The sequence below is a fragment of the Tursiops truncatus genome, chromosome 19 (assembly GCF_011762595.2).
Source record: "Tursiops truncatus isolate mTurTru1 chromosome 19, mTurTru1.mat.Y, whole genome shotgun sequence".
Lineage (NCBI taxonomy): Eukaryota > Metazoa > Chordata > Mammalia > Artiodactyla > Delphinidae > Tursiops > Tursiops truncatus.
The window spans coordinates 15,610,231-15,627,914 of NC_047052.1; the positions used below are offsets into that span (position 1 = coordinate 15,610,231).

Genomic DNA, 17,684 nt, shown 5'->3' on the forward strand with positions numbered 1-17,684 from the left:
AGTGGCGTGTGGCCATACTAAGGACACGCCCATGCATGCAGGATTAAAGAGCTCCACTTCTGGACTCAAACCAGTCGCTTCTTCCCCTGCCGTGGTTCTCTTCTAAAGCAAGGCAGGGCTTCCCTGGCAGCGCAGTGGTTGAAAGTCCGCCTGCCGGTGCAGGGGACACGGGTTCATGCCCCGGTCCGGGAAGATCCCACATGCCCGGAGTGGCTGGGCCCGTGAGCCATGGCCGCTGAGCCTGCACATCCAGAGCCTGTGCTCCGCAATGGAAGAGGCCACAACACTGAGAGGCCCGCGTACCGCCAAAAAAAAAAAAAAAAAAAAAAAAAAGAAGCAAGGCAAGTCAGATACTGCCTTTTCCCTACTTGGGCCTCATCTTCGCCTCTTCATTTCCAAACTCTTCAGCACTTGCCCATCCTCCTGATACCTCATTTCCCTCCCTTTGTCAAAAATCATGGCCCCAATTTTGATTTTGTTCTAAATTTAACTGCCTACACAGACTTCATTGTTTTGTTAATAATTCAAGACCCACCAACCCAAATTCCAGCTCACATCTACCGCAATATCAGCATGAAAATGTCTGGGGCGGACACAAGCTTGCCTGGTCCATGGCCGGGCCACACCCTCATCACTTCAGTGCCTCACACAGCTCCCGGTACAAACTCCCACCCAAGCCCACCAGGGCAGGGCTGCCCTCTCCATTCTGTGTGGTTTCTCAGTCCTTCCTGGGTTGACTCACACAAGAAAATCACAAAAGGGTTTTGAATATTAGGAAAACCGCGCACACCATTTCCAGTTCTCGGAGAAGACCAAGGCTTAAACTCTGCTGGCTGGAGAGTCACAGATAATTGCTGCCCCTTCTCTCACCTGTCTGACGGGTTTCTTCATTTCTACCCTGAGAGGACCCGGCAGTGGATTATACTCCTTTCTGGATACGAAGAAGCCTGTCCCTGGGACAAAGCACTGCTCGTCCCTTGGATGAGGTCGTCAGCCCACACGATGGAGGCAGGACACAACGGGAAGAGCGCTGCCCTGAGCCTCTGTCTACAGCAGCACCACCCATGAGAACGTCCCGAAGGACGTTCTTCCTTCTGTCTGCACTAACACGGCAGCTCCTAGTCACACGTGGCACTGAGCACACAGTCTGGAACGGGGGGAACCTGGAGACTTGAGACCTACGATGGCTGAGAAGCAGTGAACATGCCTTGCTTTACACTCTTGCAGAGGAAGGCCCTTCCGGAGGTCGGCCGTGAAACCTGCATCCCAGATTCGCATCTGGGAAAGCTGAGGGTTGAGGAAGAGGATGTACCTGCCCTATGGACACATGTGAGGGGTGGGCCCGAAATGAAAAGGATGAAAACTCACACACTGGGGCCTTTATCCTGGAGGATTTGACACAGATAAGGTAAAAACCACATGGAGTCAGAGTCCTTCAGGTACTTCCGGCAACCGAAAAAATGCTTTGGATGGAAGCCCAACCAATAGACACCATGTAGAATTCTCTACCAAAGCAGGTCGTAGAAGGTGGAAAGGTCTAGGGGGCGGGGGTGGGCACTCACTCCAGCCAGGACAAAAACCAAACAGGGCCACTGAACACCACCCACAAATCCACAAGGGAGCTGTGCTTGTCCTTGAAAGCACCAGTGGGTAAAAGAGAGGAGTCGCTGCTGCCACAGATCCTCCCACAAGAGCCTCACACGTGACAGCCTGCTGGAGAGCCCTCGACAAGGGCAAGCTGTCCCCAGGCGCAGACTGCCAAGGTTCACAGGCACGACACTATCCCCACATGGGGCTGGCTGTGCCCCTGGGGCCCATCAGTGGAAGGTTTGAGCAGAGGCTGTGTCAGGACAGGTGAGAAAAGACTCCTGGTTCGACGAGCTCAGTGGGCACAGCACTCTGACCCCTTGCCTGATCTAACAAGGGGACTCCTCTGGAGTCCTCTCCAAGAAGCTGGCTCTGTTTTTCCTTCACAGGCCAAGGCCCTGACCGAGGACCAAGGGCTGGGAGCAGGAAGCTACGGAGGGACCAGCAGGTCCTGACAATGCTGCGCGAGGGCCGCGTCCAGGGTCTCACCACCGCCCTCCGCCTCTGCGCCCACCTCCACCTCCTGCTCTCCTTCCACATCCAAAAGGACCACAGATAAAGAAACAAGACACTGGCCTCAGAGGTCAGAGAGTCAATGTTACGGCTTGAAATGTGTTCCACAAATTCATATGTTGAAGCTCTAACCCCCAACACCTCAGATGTGACTGTATTTGGAGAAAGACCTTTAAGGCAGTGATTAAGTTAAAAATGAGTGTTAGATTGGATTAGGGCTCACCCCGACTGATGTCCTTGTAAGAAGAGGACGTTATGACATACAGAGAGACACAGGGCTGAGCACAGAGCAAAGACCATGGAAGAAGAGAAGCAGCCGTCTGTATGCCGAGGAAAGTGGCCTCAGGAGAAACAAAACCTGCTAACACCTTGGACTTCCAGCCTCCAGAACTGGGAGTAAATTAAGTTCTGTTGTTTAAGGTACTCGGCCTATGGTATTTTGTTATGGCAGCTCTAAGCACACTAAGGCAGTCTGAAAGGACAAACTCTGTCCTAAGCAGAGGATTTTAACCCAAGGAAAATGGTGAGAGCAAAGCACATAGATTCTTTTTGTGTCTTCATGAGAGGGCAACAGATCCGGATAAAACTGAGTTAAAACAACAGGCAGGCCTGTTCCAAGAAAAATCGCATACTGTCCAATTTTTAATATTCTAATTAGAGCAGAAGTCAAGGATCTTTTAAAAGCAATAAATAGCTCTTTTTATTAACAAACACACAAAAGGTCTCAAGATATAGTCTTCAGGTATAAAACTATAAAAAAAAACTATACCAAAAAAAAAAACTACACAAAGCCCTTTAACAACCACTCTGAAGGATACATCTTTACAAAGTCCTTCCCAGCTCCCTCAGAACTGCTAATGGATTAGGCTAAAGTGGCAAAACCCAAAGTAAGAGCCTATTTGAAAACATATTTCTCCCATACTGAGAAAAACTGAGGGGAAAAAAAAAGCAAAAAGAGAAATGGGAAAGCAATAAAGAACACACCCTACGCAGCCCGGCAGAAAGCAGGTGGCAGGTAGGCACCATATTCTTTAAAACGGAAGCCAAAGAGCTGGAAAGTGCAGCCCAAACCCAGCCTGGACCTGCAGGATCCCAGTGGAACCCAAAGCCAGGGTAAGTGTGTCATGCGCCCTCACAGCCGGCCAGCGCTGTCCGTCAGAACCTTCTGAACTGTTCTAGAAATCTGTTCTGTCCACCAAGGTAGCCATGAACCACATGTGACTAAGAAGCACTTGAAATTTGGCTAGTATGACAAGAGAGACTGAATTTTAAATTTTTATTTAACCTTAATTAATTTAAACTTAAATAGCCACAGGGGGCTTGTGGCTGCCGTGCAGAACGGGCAGACAGAGAATCTGGAGAAGCCTCCTTGCTGCTCTCAAGGGATCTAGAAACCCAACGACCAGGGGACTCCGGACAGTGCTTATTCTGGTTTGGGAGGCCAGAAAACTTTCCACTGCTAGTCAATGTTTGAAAAAATCACGTGGGACTATTATAATTCTCCTAATTGGGTCACAGTTTGAAGGGGCTTCTTCCTTAACATCTGCAACTCTGAGAAGAAGGCTTTGAGCTATTTCTGTAAGCAAAGAGACAGATGCATGTTCTATTTCCCTGGCCCCCTGCCAAGGTCAGGAACAAGTTTAATATAACTAGCCCAAGAAATAGATTCTTTAGACATTCCTAAAGGCAAAACAAGTACAAATCTTCCTTTCTCTTGAAAAACTACATTTGGGCAACACAGGAGGCGTGAAGTGCTGGGATGAGGGTCTGCCCACGTGGCGGAGGACAGTAGATGATGACCGCCCCATCCTGCTACCGCCATCCCCAACCCACATGAAATCCAGGTGCACAGCCCTAACCCCAGCCCAGCGCAAACACCGACTCACTGGCTAGCTACCCATGTTCATCTGTCAAGATGCAAACTTTCAAGCTCCTTGGATACCCCTTTCAAAGGTGACTTGGCAGAAAAGTTTCACTGAAGTGCTACTTGGTGTGTCATGACATTCTCTGTCTCCCTTGGGGATCCCAAGTGTTTCTGGGCTCTCTGACATGCTCACAGCCCTAAGCAGGAGACCCCTAATGCTCACCCTCAATATCCCCCCTCCAAAAGGACCCCCAGTCTCTCCTAATTCCAGTTACCATCAGCGGCGCCTTTTTTTCTTTTATCTTTTTGCTGTGCCCCTTGGTTATCACCCTCCCTGGAAGGGAGCAGCCACAGTGTTGCCGCCTCTCAGAGTGGGCAGCGCAGGGTGGCTACCTACCCAAGGGGACAGCATGCAAGACAACTAGAGCCCCCAACTGAGGACAGGGCTAACCAGCAGGCAATGTCTAGCCATACATACAGCCCGATATATAGGCAATGTATGCTCCAGGGCTATATACTGAAATAAAACCAAAAAACCTCGACAGCTTTGAACCTCCCATGAAAATAAAGCAACTAGTAAATGGTGGATCCCGAGTATCAAAGGGCGAATAAATGATAATCACTGCAACTCAGGCTACTGCAGCCAGATCTCAGATAATTTCTAAAAGGTGGAATGTCTTGGTGCAGACGCTCGTCTCTTCTGGAGAAGACAGAAGGGAAACAGAGTAGGTGGGAGGTCGTAGACCCTGGACCCACTGCCCAAGGACTATCCTGGTGATGTCACATCCTCTCCAGAGGGACCCCTCCAGACCAGGAGCATGGGACAGCAGTGAACCAGCACCACGCACATGTCCACCTTCCAACACACCAGATCATTAGCATACTTTGCAGAGAGCAAGCAGAAAACCTTAATTGTCCTTAATTACCCAGTTCAAGAAAGCTCCTAGATAACGGCTCTTGGACTTCTTGCCTGGTATCCACGTCATCTCCCTGACTCTGGCTTCATTATATTCCTAGCTTAGAAGCAACAGCCTCTCCAAGATGCCTCTTCATAACAGACTCTGGCGTTCCAGGGAAGACAGTGCCATCACTACCAAGCTGTTTTGTATGGAGAGACAGATCCTTAGCTTCTACACCGGCCTGGGGTGTGGGTGCCTCTGTGTGTGCGTGCACATGCACGCCTAGGCATGCACACACATGGACGCCTAGGCACGCACACACGTGTGGGAGGAGGGGAGGACACACTAGCATATACTTAGAGGAAGGACTAAAACAAGGAATACGTAATCAGAAGCCATCACAATTACAAATGTAAATGAGCAGGCAATTGGCGCTGACCTTTGCAGATCGTTAGAGGACTAACGAAGGCAAATCAGGGACTCCGTTCCAACGAAACAGCAAGGCAGTATACACCCTAAGAAGTACTCCTGTGCTCTTCACGTAGATGCAAAACGCAAGCCAATCAGACAGTAATCAAACGACGTATACTTTATACGGGCAAACGGAAAACTATCACCATGAACAAAAGACAGCCAAGGTTCACCCCTTGGTTTCCTGTGAGCAATTTTGCTAACAGCTCTGTCAATGAGCTCCACCACTATCTGAGCTCTTGCCATGTGCCTGACACTCAGATCCCACCCATGAAACAGCCAGATATGCCAATCACAAACTACGCTTAGAATGGTTAGTTCAAAAGCTTTAAAAAAATTAGAGTCAAACTATACCCTATTCTGTAAACTCCATTTTTCATTTAACAATATTATATTCTCTTTTCATGTCGATACAAAATGATGTCCCTTTATCTAAAAAAGCACACTGAAATTCACAATCCTATCCCAATAGTCCTTCATCAGGGAATGGATTTAAAACAGATACAGTCATATTTTCTCTACTCCTCCATGAGTGCTTAAATTTTCAGTCACCCCAATTTGTTCTGACATTCTTTTTCCATTTAACTTTTCTAGTTAGAAATACTTTATCCTACTTTTTCCCAAACCCCATGGACAAGACACACAGTCAAAAGGAAAAAGGAAAGAGCATAACTGTGCTGGTTTTATGAAAACAGTGCTTCAGAACTGGCCACAACATATTTTAGTGCTATAAGAAGAATGACACTGAAATTGCATATAATTTAGCCATTTACAAAAAAAAAAAAATGCACTTCATATTCAGAGGGCAGCCTTATGCCAATTTTGAAAAATCAAAACAAAAACAAATGAGAAAGTGGAAAACAGTACATTTTCTTATTCTCTTAAACTGTATGAGTTAAGCAGAACTCCCTGGAAGTTGGTTCAAAAAAATAACCCATCAAGTGAAGCCGGTGAGTGTTCCAGTAAAGGTTGTCACCAAAACCACATCATCACTTGGCCAGCTGTGTCTGCCTCCCTGACCCCAGGAATTCACTACCTTGAGCGCCAAAGATGTGTCAGTGAAGGAGGCCGCCGTCTTCCGCTCCAAGCAAAATATTCCCCTAAACTCTGAATGAGCGCGCCCTCTGTAAACTGAGCCACCGTCCAGTTGCCCCGGATGCCTGGGCTGGCGTATTATGCAGTGGACCCACACCAAGAGCTGAGAGGAGAGCAGCAGCTGTGCTCCCAACTCAAAGTCTCGCACACAGTAGGTGCTCAATGAAGAATCACTAAATTACTTCTGTGCGATGTTCAGAGGTTGACGTCTCCGTGAAAGAAGTAGTTAAGGCGAGGGTAAGAGAAACAGGAGGAGGAAAAGGAGAGGAAGGCTGAGGACAGAAACACAAAGCACCTCTTGTCTTCTGGAAGCCCAGGGCACTGATAGAGTGAAATTAACTACAGTTTCACCCGGGAGCCAGAAATGCCTTTTTAATAAGCAAACAGGGAAGCTGATCCTACACACGATCCACCTACGAGAGCTTTCCATCTTTCAAGAGCTTCTGGTCAACTAAGGGGAAGCAAACAGCCGAAGCCAGCACTGGGAGATATAACCCAGGGTGTGGCCACAACAACAGGCTTTCTCTTCCTTTATCTGTGTGTGGGGATGAAACAGAAAGGCTAAATCCCAACAAAGGCAGGAGAACATTTGCTCTTGCAGAAAATACACTCAAGCCACGAACTGAAAGGCCAGGTCACACGCAAAAAATGTGGGGATGCAGTGAACCTCATCTAGTTTGGTCACTTTCTTTTCTCTGAGATGTATAATTCCAAGACATGCTTTTTTAAGTGGGAAGGCCGTGTGTGTGTGTGTGCGCGCGCGCGTGTGTGTGTGTGTGCACGCGTGCGTGCGCGCATGTATGTCTGTAGCAAGGACGAAGCCCATCACACTCGGTTAAAGACAATATAATACAGGACTCAGCCTGCCCACTGATGTAAGGGTGAAGCTTGCCCACAAGCAGGACCATGTAAGGGAGGGTGGACTTCTTATCAGCACATGGTCAGCAACCGAGACTCAGTCCTTTGGTGCAGCAGGGCAGGACCTAGACGCTTTACGTCTGGTCATGAGGCCTCTCAAGGGGTTAGAGGGCCCATGGTGGGTGTAAGTCCTGGCCACTGCCACAAGTTCTGAAGGGCAGAGGAGACCTTCACAATTTCTCCTTCTCTACACTTCCACGTGGGCTGGCAGGCTACGTGGTAAGCCTGACTGATTGGAAAACACGTGGGCTTAAGTTAACAAGTAAGATTTGAAGAAGTGATACTTCTGTCACCCACTGGGAAGAATCCATGGTAGAGTCCACTCCATCAGCCTCAGCAAGGGAAGCCCTGCCACCTGCAGAAGGCAACAGGAGACTGGGGTCTGAGGTCCTGGGCTCAGAGAAGGAAAGGAAGTTATTTCTGATGGCTTTTGTGTAAAACTTTCTGGTATGTGGACGAGACAGGAGGAAAGAAAAGGAAGGAAAGGAGAGAGAAAACCATCGTTTAACCAGATGATGACAGAATACCAGGAACGAAAACCCTAGACAGCACCACCGTTTACACGCGGCTTAGAGTCAGAACAGGCAGGGCTCCTGAAAGGTGCCCAAAGATTCCCTGAGGCCACCTTATGCTACATGAATGATGTTTCCAGCTGAAGATTAGTGACCCAATCCTTACGTTCCAGGGGAGAAAACTGGGAAGACAGGCATACCTCAGAGATACTGCAGGTTCGGCTCCAGAGCATTGCGATAAATCGAGTATTACAATAAAGCGAATCACACGAATTCTGTGGTTTCTCGGAGCGCATAGAAGTTACATTTACACTATACCGTAATCTAGTAAGTGTTCAACAGCATGATGTCTAAAAAATGTACCTACCTTGATTAAAAAATACTTTATTGCTAGAAAATGTTAACCATCCTCTGAGCCTCCGGGGGGTTGTAATATTTTTTGCTGGTGGAGGGTTTAAAATATTGCGAGAATTACCAGAACGTGACACAGACACACAAAGTGAGCAAATGCTGTTGGAAGAATGGGGCCCACAGACTTGCTCCATGCAGGCCAGCCACAAACCTTCTATTTGTAAAAGAATGAAGCATGTGGAGCACAGTGAAACGAGGTATGCCTGTATTTTATAAAGTTTGTGTTTACAAAACTTGAAGCTGATGACTTTCAATGTCTTAACTCTACTAGGCCCACAACGTCCCTTTTCTTGAAGACGTTCTTCCAAGAAGTTTTTAACAGTCAATTCCCGGCGGGAGGGAAAAGGATATATTAAAATATATAAGATGAGTTATCTTAAATGAGTTTCTAAAACGGAACCGAGTTACTGTTAATGCCAATATGAGTATTGTCTAATAATTTGTCCCTTTTGTCATTAGTAAAGAGTATAAATAAACGGAGCTAGAGCGTATGAGTGGGAGGGGCGCAGGGTTGGGAGGGAGGTGGGTGGAGAGCAAAAACATGACTCCAGGCCAAAGACAATACAAAAGGATTTTGAAATACAGAAAGGAAGTCTATCATCTAGACTAAAGTTGCTCATACACTTCGGGAGGAGGAAAAAAAAAAACCCTAATACGCATTAAATGAGAGAAACCCAGAAGGCAATGGTGTAAGAAAGCAATTCCAGAGCGACTGCATAAATAGAAGTATTACATTATAAAACAGGGAACTGTTTGTTCCAGTCCATAGACCCCGGGTGAAATGGCAGCTGTACACTATTTAGTTTGGGGCACCTCATTAATAAAAAGGGAATTCTGAGCAGAGTGAAAGAAAGAATTGAGGGGCGAAAGGGACCAGCTTTTAGCGGAAGATTGAAACAATGATGTGTGCAGAGCTCGCAAAAAAAAAAAAATTTTAAACCCTGAAATAAATAGGTCTGAGTATATTGGCAGAGGAAAGAGAATCCTGTGAAATGACTTAATAGCAGAATAATGGGGAATGGCAGGCTCCAACAGGCCAAAATGCCCCAGTGGGGAGCAGGGACTCCCACAGCCAGATGGCACTGGCACGTCTGGGGGTGCTGGGCCCCGTCCCTGGCTCACACGCAGAGCCATGGGGTCAGACACGAAGCACAAGCCCCAGAGATTAAGACTGAACTTTAACCCAAAGGGGCATTTACCATACACATGGGAAGGCACAGTCAGTCTTGCAGCGACCTGGAGGTGACAAAAATCATCCTGGTACCCACACAGTACTTTCCCGAAGCAACATTTCAGACTGACTGCCGGGAGGACGGGCCCCTCCTCTGTGATAATCCTACACTAGCAGGGGGGGAAGCATTCTCCAATTTTGGTATATCCCACCACTGAAGAATCCGGTTTCGTTTATATGGAAAAAGGGAGCAAAGCTACAGCCAGGTGACGGAGACAAGAGCCATGGGCAGAGGGGTCCATAAGGGCTCGGGAGGGATGTCTCCAGGAGGAAATGAAGCTAACAGAGAAACCGATACAGCAGAGCCTTCGGAGATGAGAAGATGTCTATGCTGGCAGAGAGCCAGCCGTGAATTAATCGTAGGTACCTAGAAAACCAGGGAAAACAAAAAAGTTGTACAAGAAGGTAAATGAAATTATAAAACTCGACATGGCTCAGCTGTGATTAATATTTATAGAGTCAGAGTAATGAAAACACTGAATATTAATATGCCCCCAAATTATTATTTAATCATAATGGACGATGAAGGGAGGGAAAGACTTAGTGTGTAGGCCGCTGGGGTGTGTGGGTACCGTGTCTGTGTGTGTGTGTGTATGAGAGAGTGTGCATGGATTATGGGAGGGTGTGTGTGTGAGTGGTATGAGTGTGTGAGCTTGCACAACGGCATACCAGGAAAATCCACATCTTCTGGAGTCGAAAGCCAATAGATAATGTGTACAACTTACCAAAAAAAAATTTTTTTGATCAAGAAATAGTAGTAGAAGCTCGTTAAGAAATATGGAAATAAGTAACAAAAGGAACAATTAAACTTGAAAGGTGATGCTCTGGGGAATGGGACTGGCGGGGGCTATGCCATTTTTCACAGTAACGTTTATATAACTTTTTGCCTTTAAAAACTTCATAAAAACGTGAATGATAATATTAGGATTAAAGTCCCCACATGGCCACGACACGTGAGAGGCCGAGAGGACGCGGCAGGCGATGGAGACACCAAAAGGCCTGAGTCTGCAGCCCGGCTAGGTCATTCGACAGCATGCCATCGGAAGGAGAAAGAGGTCTGCAGGGGAAGTTGTGAGCCCAGCGTGTATGAGGCGGCGCCCGTGAGAGGTCCAGGAAGCTGTCTGAAGGGCACACGTGCCAACACCAGGAGACAAAGTTTCAAGAGGCTGGGAGCCAAGGGCCAGGCCTAGTGCCCAGGTGATGACGGCACGTAGGGCAGCCTGAGGGCCACGAGCCGGGGTGTGGGGTGGGGGCGTGGGGGGTGGCGTGGAAGACAGTCCAGAACAACAGGAGGACAGGAGAGAAACACGTCCAGGGAGGGGCGCTTCCAGAAGGGAATGGGCAGCAATTTCAAAGACCACAGAAAGAAAAAGGCTCAGCACGTAGCCACTGGGCTCGGAAAATCCGAAGTCAGCGGTGACCTTCTCAAGGATGGTTTGATGACGGGAGGAAACGGGCTATGATAGGCTGACGTGTGAACAGGAGAGGGACCAACACAGAGTGCTCTTTCAAGAATCTGAAGATGCTGTTGGAGAGAGAGAGTGGGACACAGGATTAAGGGAGGGCTTTAACCATAAATGGTTTTTAAAGAGACAAATGACTGTCCTGTGCTCCCGACCAGAGAGAAAGGGACTGGAAGGCTAAAAAGATAAGAGAGAGGGGAGATTCTACTGAGTGAGGTCCCAGTGGGAGTGAGAGTCCCATGGGGAAGGAAGGAGAAGGGGACGGCGGGTGAGAGGCCAGGGTGGGAGGCGGAAGCGCGGGGTGAGCTCCCCTGGAAGGTCTCCACCCTCTTTGTGAAGTAACAGCCAGCACTGAGCCAGGAACAACTGGGTCGCTCTCAAATACAATCGCAATGTTTATAGCAAACACATGTTTCGATCTTCTTTGAAGTTCATTCTTACCGACCAGACTCGAGGTCACACACCGCCCATTCTCAATACTGAGCAAGACACAGCTTAGCGTCTGCTTTATGTCGATCTGAACCAAAAAACTGAATCTAGAGCGCACTTCAGAAGAATGTGGGGAGAGGGGACAAAACACGGTCTGTTGGCTTTTGCTCCCTGGGCAGCGGCTTGTGACACCTGAAGAAAAGTGTGGTGCTAAGTTCCTTTAAAAAATGGGAAAAGCAACAATCCCTGCGTGTCCCTTCAGAACACAATGGTCAGCTGTGAGGCTAGACATGGACGTGACGGCCAGCTGCACCGAGCCGAAGCCCTCGGGAGGCCACGGCCCGGGCGGCCCCGGGCCGCCCATGCCCACGAGACCACTCACCGGGGTCGGTGGAGGGGCACCTACGGATGGTGAAGATCTGCCCCAGGTCTTCATCCTCCTCCGGAAGGCCCTTCTGCAGCCGCTGCAGCTTGCGCAGGCTCTCGCTGCGCTGATGCTTCATGGAGCGCACGTGCTGGATGAGGTTGAGCTTGGCCTTGGTGGAGTAGTTGCACAGGACGCAGTGGTAGTAGCAGCTCTCGCCCTCCACGCCGCTCTCGTGCTGCTGCAGGTGCTACAGGGGCGAAAGAGAGGGACACGCCTCAGGTAAGCCACTCCAAGCCCACCATGCCCTGGCGGCAGCCCGAGGATCCCTTATGGGGGCTGCTTGGTTTTCCCAGCGGGTCCTTCCCCCGCACTCTGTGAGGACAGGGGAGCAAGCTGACCCTCGTTCCCGTCTCCCTCACACGTGTCAGAGTGCTGAAAACACTGACGGATCCGACCCTCCCAGTATAAAACTGGTCTTCCCGGCACAATAATTAAAGGTTCCTCCTTCCACTCTCCAAAGCGTCCTGCTTTATTTAGAACAGGGGTCGGCAAGCTATGGCCCACAGGCCAATCCACCCTGCTGCCTATTTCTGTAAATAGGGTTTTATGGGAACACAGCCACATCGGTTAATTTGTGTATTGTCTATGACTGCTCTCTCAACACCAGAGTTCCACAGTTGCGATAGAGACTGTTTGGCCTGCAAAGCCTAAAATCTTATTATCTGGCCCCTTATGGAAAAAGTGACCAGCCCCTGTTTCAGGGGATGGCCCACATAGTCACCTTACCTGTAGAGAATCTCAGGTCAGTAACACAGAGGCAAAGCTGCTGTTTGGCTACTTCACAAGAAAGATGACTCAAGTTTTTGTATTTAGAACTACAGACTATTAGGAGAACCCAAAATTAGGTTTTCCCCTGGCTTAAAAAAAAAAAGACAGAAAAGTAAATTTCTCCAGACTAGTTTCCCTGTCAACATCTCAAGGTCATCTGGCTTAGTGCTCAGATGGTCAAAATTACAGTCGGTGTTGTGTTTGTGTCAACACAGTGCTCTGATTTCAGAACACGGAAGCCCCAGAGCTGGCAGAAAGCAAGCACACACAGGACTAAAGTCCGGGGCGCAAGACAGTGGAGGCCATGGAAACAGCTAGCAGAGCCCAGACTTCTGCATTTAGGAGAAGGCCTCAAGATTATCCAGGCACAACGTTCACATCCTTTCGGGGCCTCTGAGAATATGCTGAAAGCTGTGGACCCTTTTTATTAGCAATTAGGGAACTGACACGCTCCTGGTATAGGAAGGCCGCCTCCTTCATTTCAAATGATTCGGCACGTAGGGGAAGAGGGAACCTTTCTATCGGGGGCACATAAAGCAGGAGAAACAATTCCAAAAAGTTTAAGTGGTTGACCCAAGGTAACCCAGCTAGTTAGTGGGAGAGAGAACGAGAAGCGGGGTCTCACGTCCCCCAGCGTCCTTTCGGAGGAGGAAATTCAGATCATGTATTTTACGGGCTCATGTTTCCACCTGTCCTTCCTTCTTTCTCCTCACCCTCAGCCCCACCTCTAGTCCCCAGAGCCTGGCCCAAGGGACTAACTACACAGAGCGCACGATAAATGCCTCAGCACTTCCTTGTCCGGCCCCTCTCGTTTCTGCCCACACTTGTTCTAGTTGATGCCCACGCCTGATAACTGTTTCTGGTCCTGCTTGGATATCTTTCTCGTCCACGTTATGCGGTGAGACACTCAGAAAGCACAAGAGTCAGAATGTCCTGCACTCTGCCTCATACTGAAAATACCACAGTGGCCCCGGCAGCACTTCCCATTGGATGACATGGCTCTGAGGCTCATGTGCTCACACGCACACATCCTATGTTCACGGAAAAAGTGTGAACATTCCAGAAGCACGTTTGGACCTTGTTGGAAGAGGAAACAGGAATGCAACAATAGAGTGCTGTAGAAAAGCTACACTACTATAATCACTTTTGCTCTGGGGCCAACTTGCAGATAACGGAGTGAAGGGCTTCACCGGTACCAAGAGAGAACAATCCCTTCTGTCCTCGAAATGGGTGAGTAACACACTCAAGTGCAGAGCCTTGGAACAAAGCAATATCCTCCCTCCCTGCCCCGACCCCGTAATCGCTGTCCTAGAACACTCACAACCAGAAGGAGTTTGAAGAACTAGCAAGCTCAGTGTTAACTGTCAAATTATAACAACTGAAAATATAAAGCGACTTTTCTTGAAATAAATTTGAGCTGATTTTTTTTTTTAATCGTTTATCTTCAATTTACTGCCTCTGACATAAGGCTCCTTACAGAGGGTTTCAGGAGAATGGAAAGCACCAAAGCAAGGTTTTCTGGAGGCTGCAACCTTGGGAAGAAGGAGAGTCTGATGGGCTAGGTGGAAAGGAAAATGATGAGCTCGTCCATGTTCCTTCTCCCCGACTTCTCCACAGGGGCCCCCGAAAGCCAAAAACTGCACCAGGATATTCCTGGGAGCAAGGGTTTGGCTTGGGATTGAGGAAGAGGAAACTTGTACAGGAGCCAGACACTGCTGCCTTGGATCACTAAGACCAAAAGAATGACATTCATTGAAGTTTCAACAAAAACTGACTGAATGAAAGATAGCAGGGAAAATACCCATGGCATCTACAGCAGTAAGTTCTGTCGAGGGGTTTTGGTGGTATCATAAACTATGAAATCAGAGCAAGTACCATTAAAGCCCTAACCCCAAGTTCTCATTACTTTCCCATGAAACAGGACTTCCTTGCACTAAAGCTCTGAATCTTAAACATAAAATTTTAATATGGATGTGAGGGTTCTTTTCCAAACAGCTGGGGTTTCTAGTCTCTGAGCCAGAAGAGAGGATAACATGGCCAAAAAGTGTTGGATGGGAGTTGTCAGATGTCAGATGTATTTTGTCCTCAAATCCATGGGTTCCTGGGTGACAGGGCTGCATAAACCCTGAACTAAAATAAACATGAAACTGGGGACTCCTGTTTAAAAAATAATTGTATAAGGATGATGTCCCCAAACCACTACACTTGACTCATGGTGGGCAGCGGCAATCTCTACTGCCACCAGGAATTCTTCTGTCTGCCATGTGAGAACCATTTTGGAAGGGAAACGGTTACATGCTACAAATGGTAGAGAAAAGAATACAAGGAAATGCGGAAAACAGAGCCACGGCCTTTCCCACTGATCCCAGTGCAGGGAACATTTAGGGTCCTCTCTCAGAGACTTGCACAGAGGCGTGATTCAAACTTCCAAGCTTGCTTTTGCACTCCAAGTTCATTCTCCAAGACATACACACAAAAGTCCAGAATAAACTATTTCTCCATCCTAGGAAACACCTGCTTATAAAGGTTATACCCAACCCAAACTTCCACTCACAACTGGAGTCTCTTGAGGTCTACCTGCATGTCACAGCTCCTGTTCTCACCACATCTCGTAAGCTCGGTAATTCTCAGGCTGTCCCATCTCCAGCAAACGGGGGCCCAAAGCGAGCAGCAGCGTCCTGGGTCCTGACTTCTATGACTTCTCCACACCATCTGGTCATTTCCCAGGCCTTGAGTGGGTCAATGCCCTGACCTTGTTGGCCAGGCACCCTCTCCCTCCCAAGATGCCCTGGCCCATCCCCAGAATTCCACCCTTGCAACCTGCCTAATAAGACGCAGCAGGAGGGGATGGGGCTGCAGAGGCCGATGAGGACTCCACGGGGCAAGCCAGTCGGCCAAGGACATGCTTTCCCTGCAGAAGAGAGTAGATGTTTTCATTTGGAGCAAGAGGGAGAATGATTTTTCCTGTCCCAGCTAATTAGAATACCGTCAATTGGGATCACAATGTATTTAATTAAATTCCCTGTAATATACGGAGAATCCACCAAGGCACAAATCCCAGTGGAAGACTCAGCGGAGGAGCTGTCTGCCTCCTTTCAGAGTTCTTGCTCTCCTCTGCAGGCAGGAAATTCTTCTCCCACGCAGATACTGGACGCCCCCAACACTCTCCCCCTCACAAAGGTTGCCCATCCTTGGGAAGGAGGACCCAGGTCTTGTTTGCCTTTTTCCATTTATTTCTTTACTCTGTGCTCAACATTCTTAACTGTTCACCTCTATCGGGTCAGGTGTGCAGTTGAAAAAAGAAAACAGAACAATAACTTCAACTGTGGTTAGTGTGCTACACGTGGACCCAAAGAAAACTGGCCACTGAGCCCATCAGGCAGGGTTTGGTTTTGGTTCAATTCTAAGCATCTGCAACACATGAGACACTATGTAAACACACACGCACACACACACACAAACACACACACACATGCCCTACCCTAGGGCATGACCCTGCAGGTAATAAGGCAGTGATGGTGGTGACTTGGCAGACAGGCCAAGGGATATAAGGAGGGCATCCCTTTAGTGTGAATACCATTGTGAGAATACACCCTCCAGCTGGACCGGTGAAAATCACTGGCTCACTCAAGAAAAATCAACACCTACCTACCAATGAACAATGAAGAAGCAGGACCAACTAGTAAATCAAGAAAGGGAGAACTACCCAGCTAAAGAAGACTGGCAACCGAGGTCCAACCAAACTCACTCGGTCCAGCCAGCCTCTCCTACAACCTCGAACACTGAACCACCTAGGGTTTCCTTGTTTTCCCCCAATCTCACTGCTGTTTTTTCAAGTGCCTGCAAAACGCCGGGTTATATGAACTGCAAGTGTACCGTTGTTTCCACCAAAAGAAACTTCTACACGTGGCAAGAGGATTTATTTCCTGAAAGCTCAGAGAAGTACAAGGACCCACAAGAAGGGAATAAGTATCCAGTGTGACTCATAAATGGAAACAGAGAAAGAGCCCAACAAACTCCAACTTCTCCAACTGACCACTATGTGGCAGAAAACAGACTGTCCTCACAGCAATCGAGTGGGAACTGGATTCACACACACTAGGTGGGCAGCACCTGTGCTGGAAATGAGCGACGGGGCTCCCGCGCACTGGTCAGGGACCTTTCCTGTCCATCTGTCTGATCCTGTCGGAGCATGTATAGTTTAAAATGCTCGTCCTGTCCTGGTTTAGCTGGCAGGCGACACTTCCTGTGCGTCTGACACAGAAACATCCAATGTCCCACGTCTTCCCTTCTGGGTCTGGTTCCGAGGGAAGAACTTGGAAAAGAAAAGACCTCGATACAACAAGAGGCGCCTTGAATAATAGGCCTGGCACGTGAGGCCGAGTGCAAAAAGCAAATTAATAATTAAAAAAGAAAGGAAAGGAGCCAGCCCGCGATATTTGTGGCATCCCACCCCACTGACATGTTGGGCTCGTCCACCCTGGCCAACGAATGAAAGTCAAAGAGACGAAAAGAGGGCTCTTGTTAGAAAATAATTCATCGTGAAAATCAAAAAAATGTGTTCCTGTTACTTGTTTCCCAGGAAAACTAACCAAGTTCTGTCAGAGGACATCGATTTCTATAAATCTGGAGGGGCCCCGGCTCCCTCCTCCTCAACAATAGGAAACTTCTAACATCTGGTTCTTCATGCATGGAATGCAAAATATTGATCAGGTTCTGTCAAAGCCTCCCCTTTAAAGGAGAAATGGACAAAGTACACTCTGACACACACACACACACACACACTCACAAATGAAAACAACACGATTCACAAATGAAGGTTCCTCGGGGAATAATAACTGTTAGAATGAACACACAAACGCCCACCCCGCTCACCACATTCTCCCATGGGTACAACGCAACTGCACTTGGAGGACAAAGCAAACGCTGAAGGTCCCTGATGGGGTAAAGCAGCTCCCAGGCATCCCTCCGGGCAAGTGGCAGACCAGACACCTCCTGCATCACAGAGAAGAAGCCCCACGGCGGGCGTCCAAAAAGGCCCCTGACACACCTGTGGTGCTCGGAAGTGCAACCCGGCACGGGCAGGTAGAAGAGCC

General features: G+C 48.4%; 1 protein-coding gene across 6 annotated transcripts in view; it reads right to left on the minus strand.

The window, feature by feature from the left end:
• ZFHX3 (zinc finger homeobox 3) overlaps positions 1 to 17,684 on the minus strand; it is a 255,989-nt gene that overhangs the window by 94,305 nt on the left and 144,000 nt on the right. For all 6 annotated transcript variants that reach the window (XR_012328293.1, XM_073796854.1, XM_073796856.1 and 3 more), the window contains one exon: positions 11,776 to 12,007. Coding sequence is in view for 5 of the 6 variants with exons in the window: in XM_073796854.1 (XP_073652955.1) it covers positions 11,776 to 12,007 (232 nt within the window). In the remaining variant the exon portion in view is untranslated. The remainder of the gene's footprint in view (positions 1 to 11,775; positions 12,008 to 17,684) is intronic.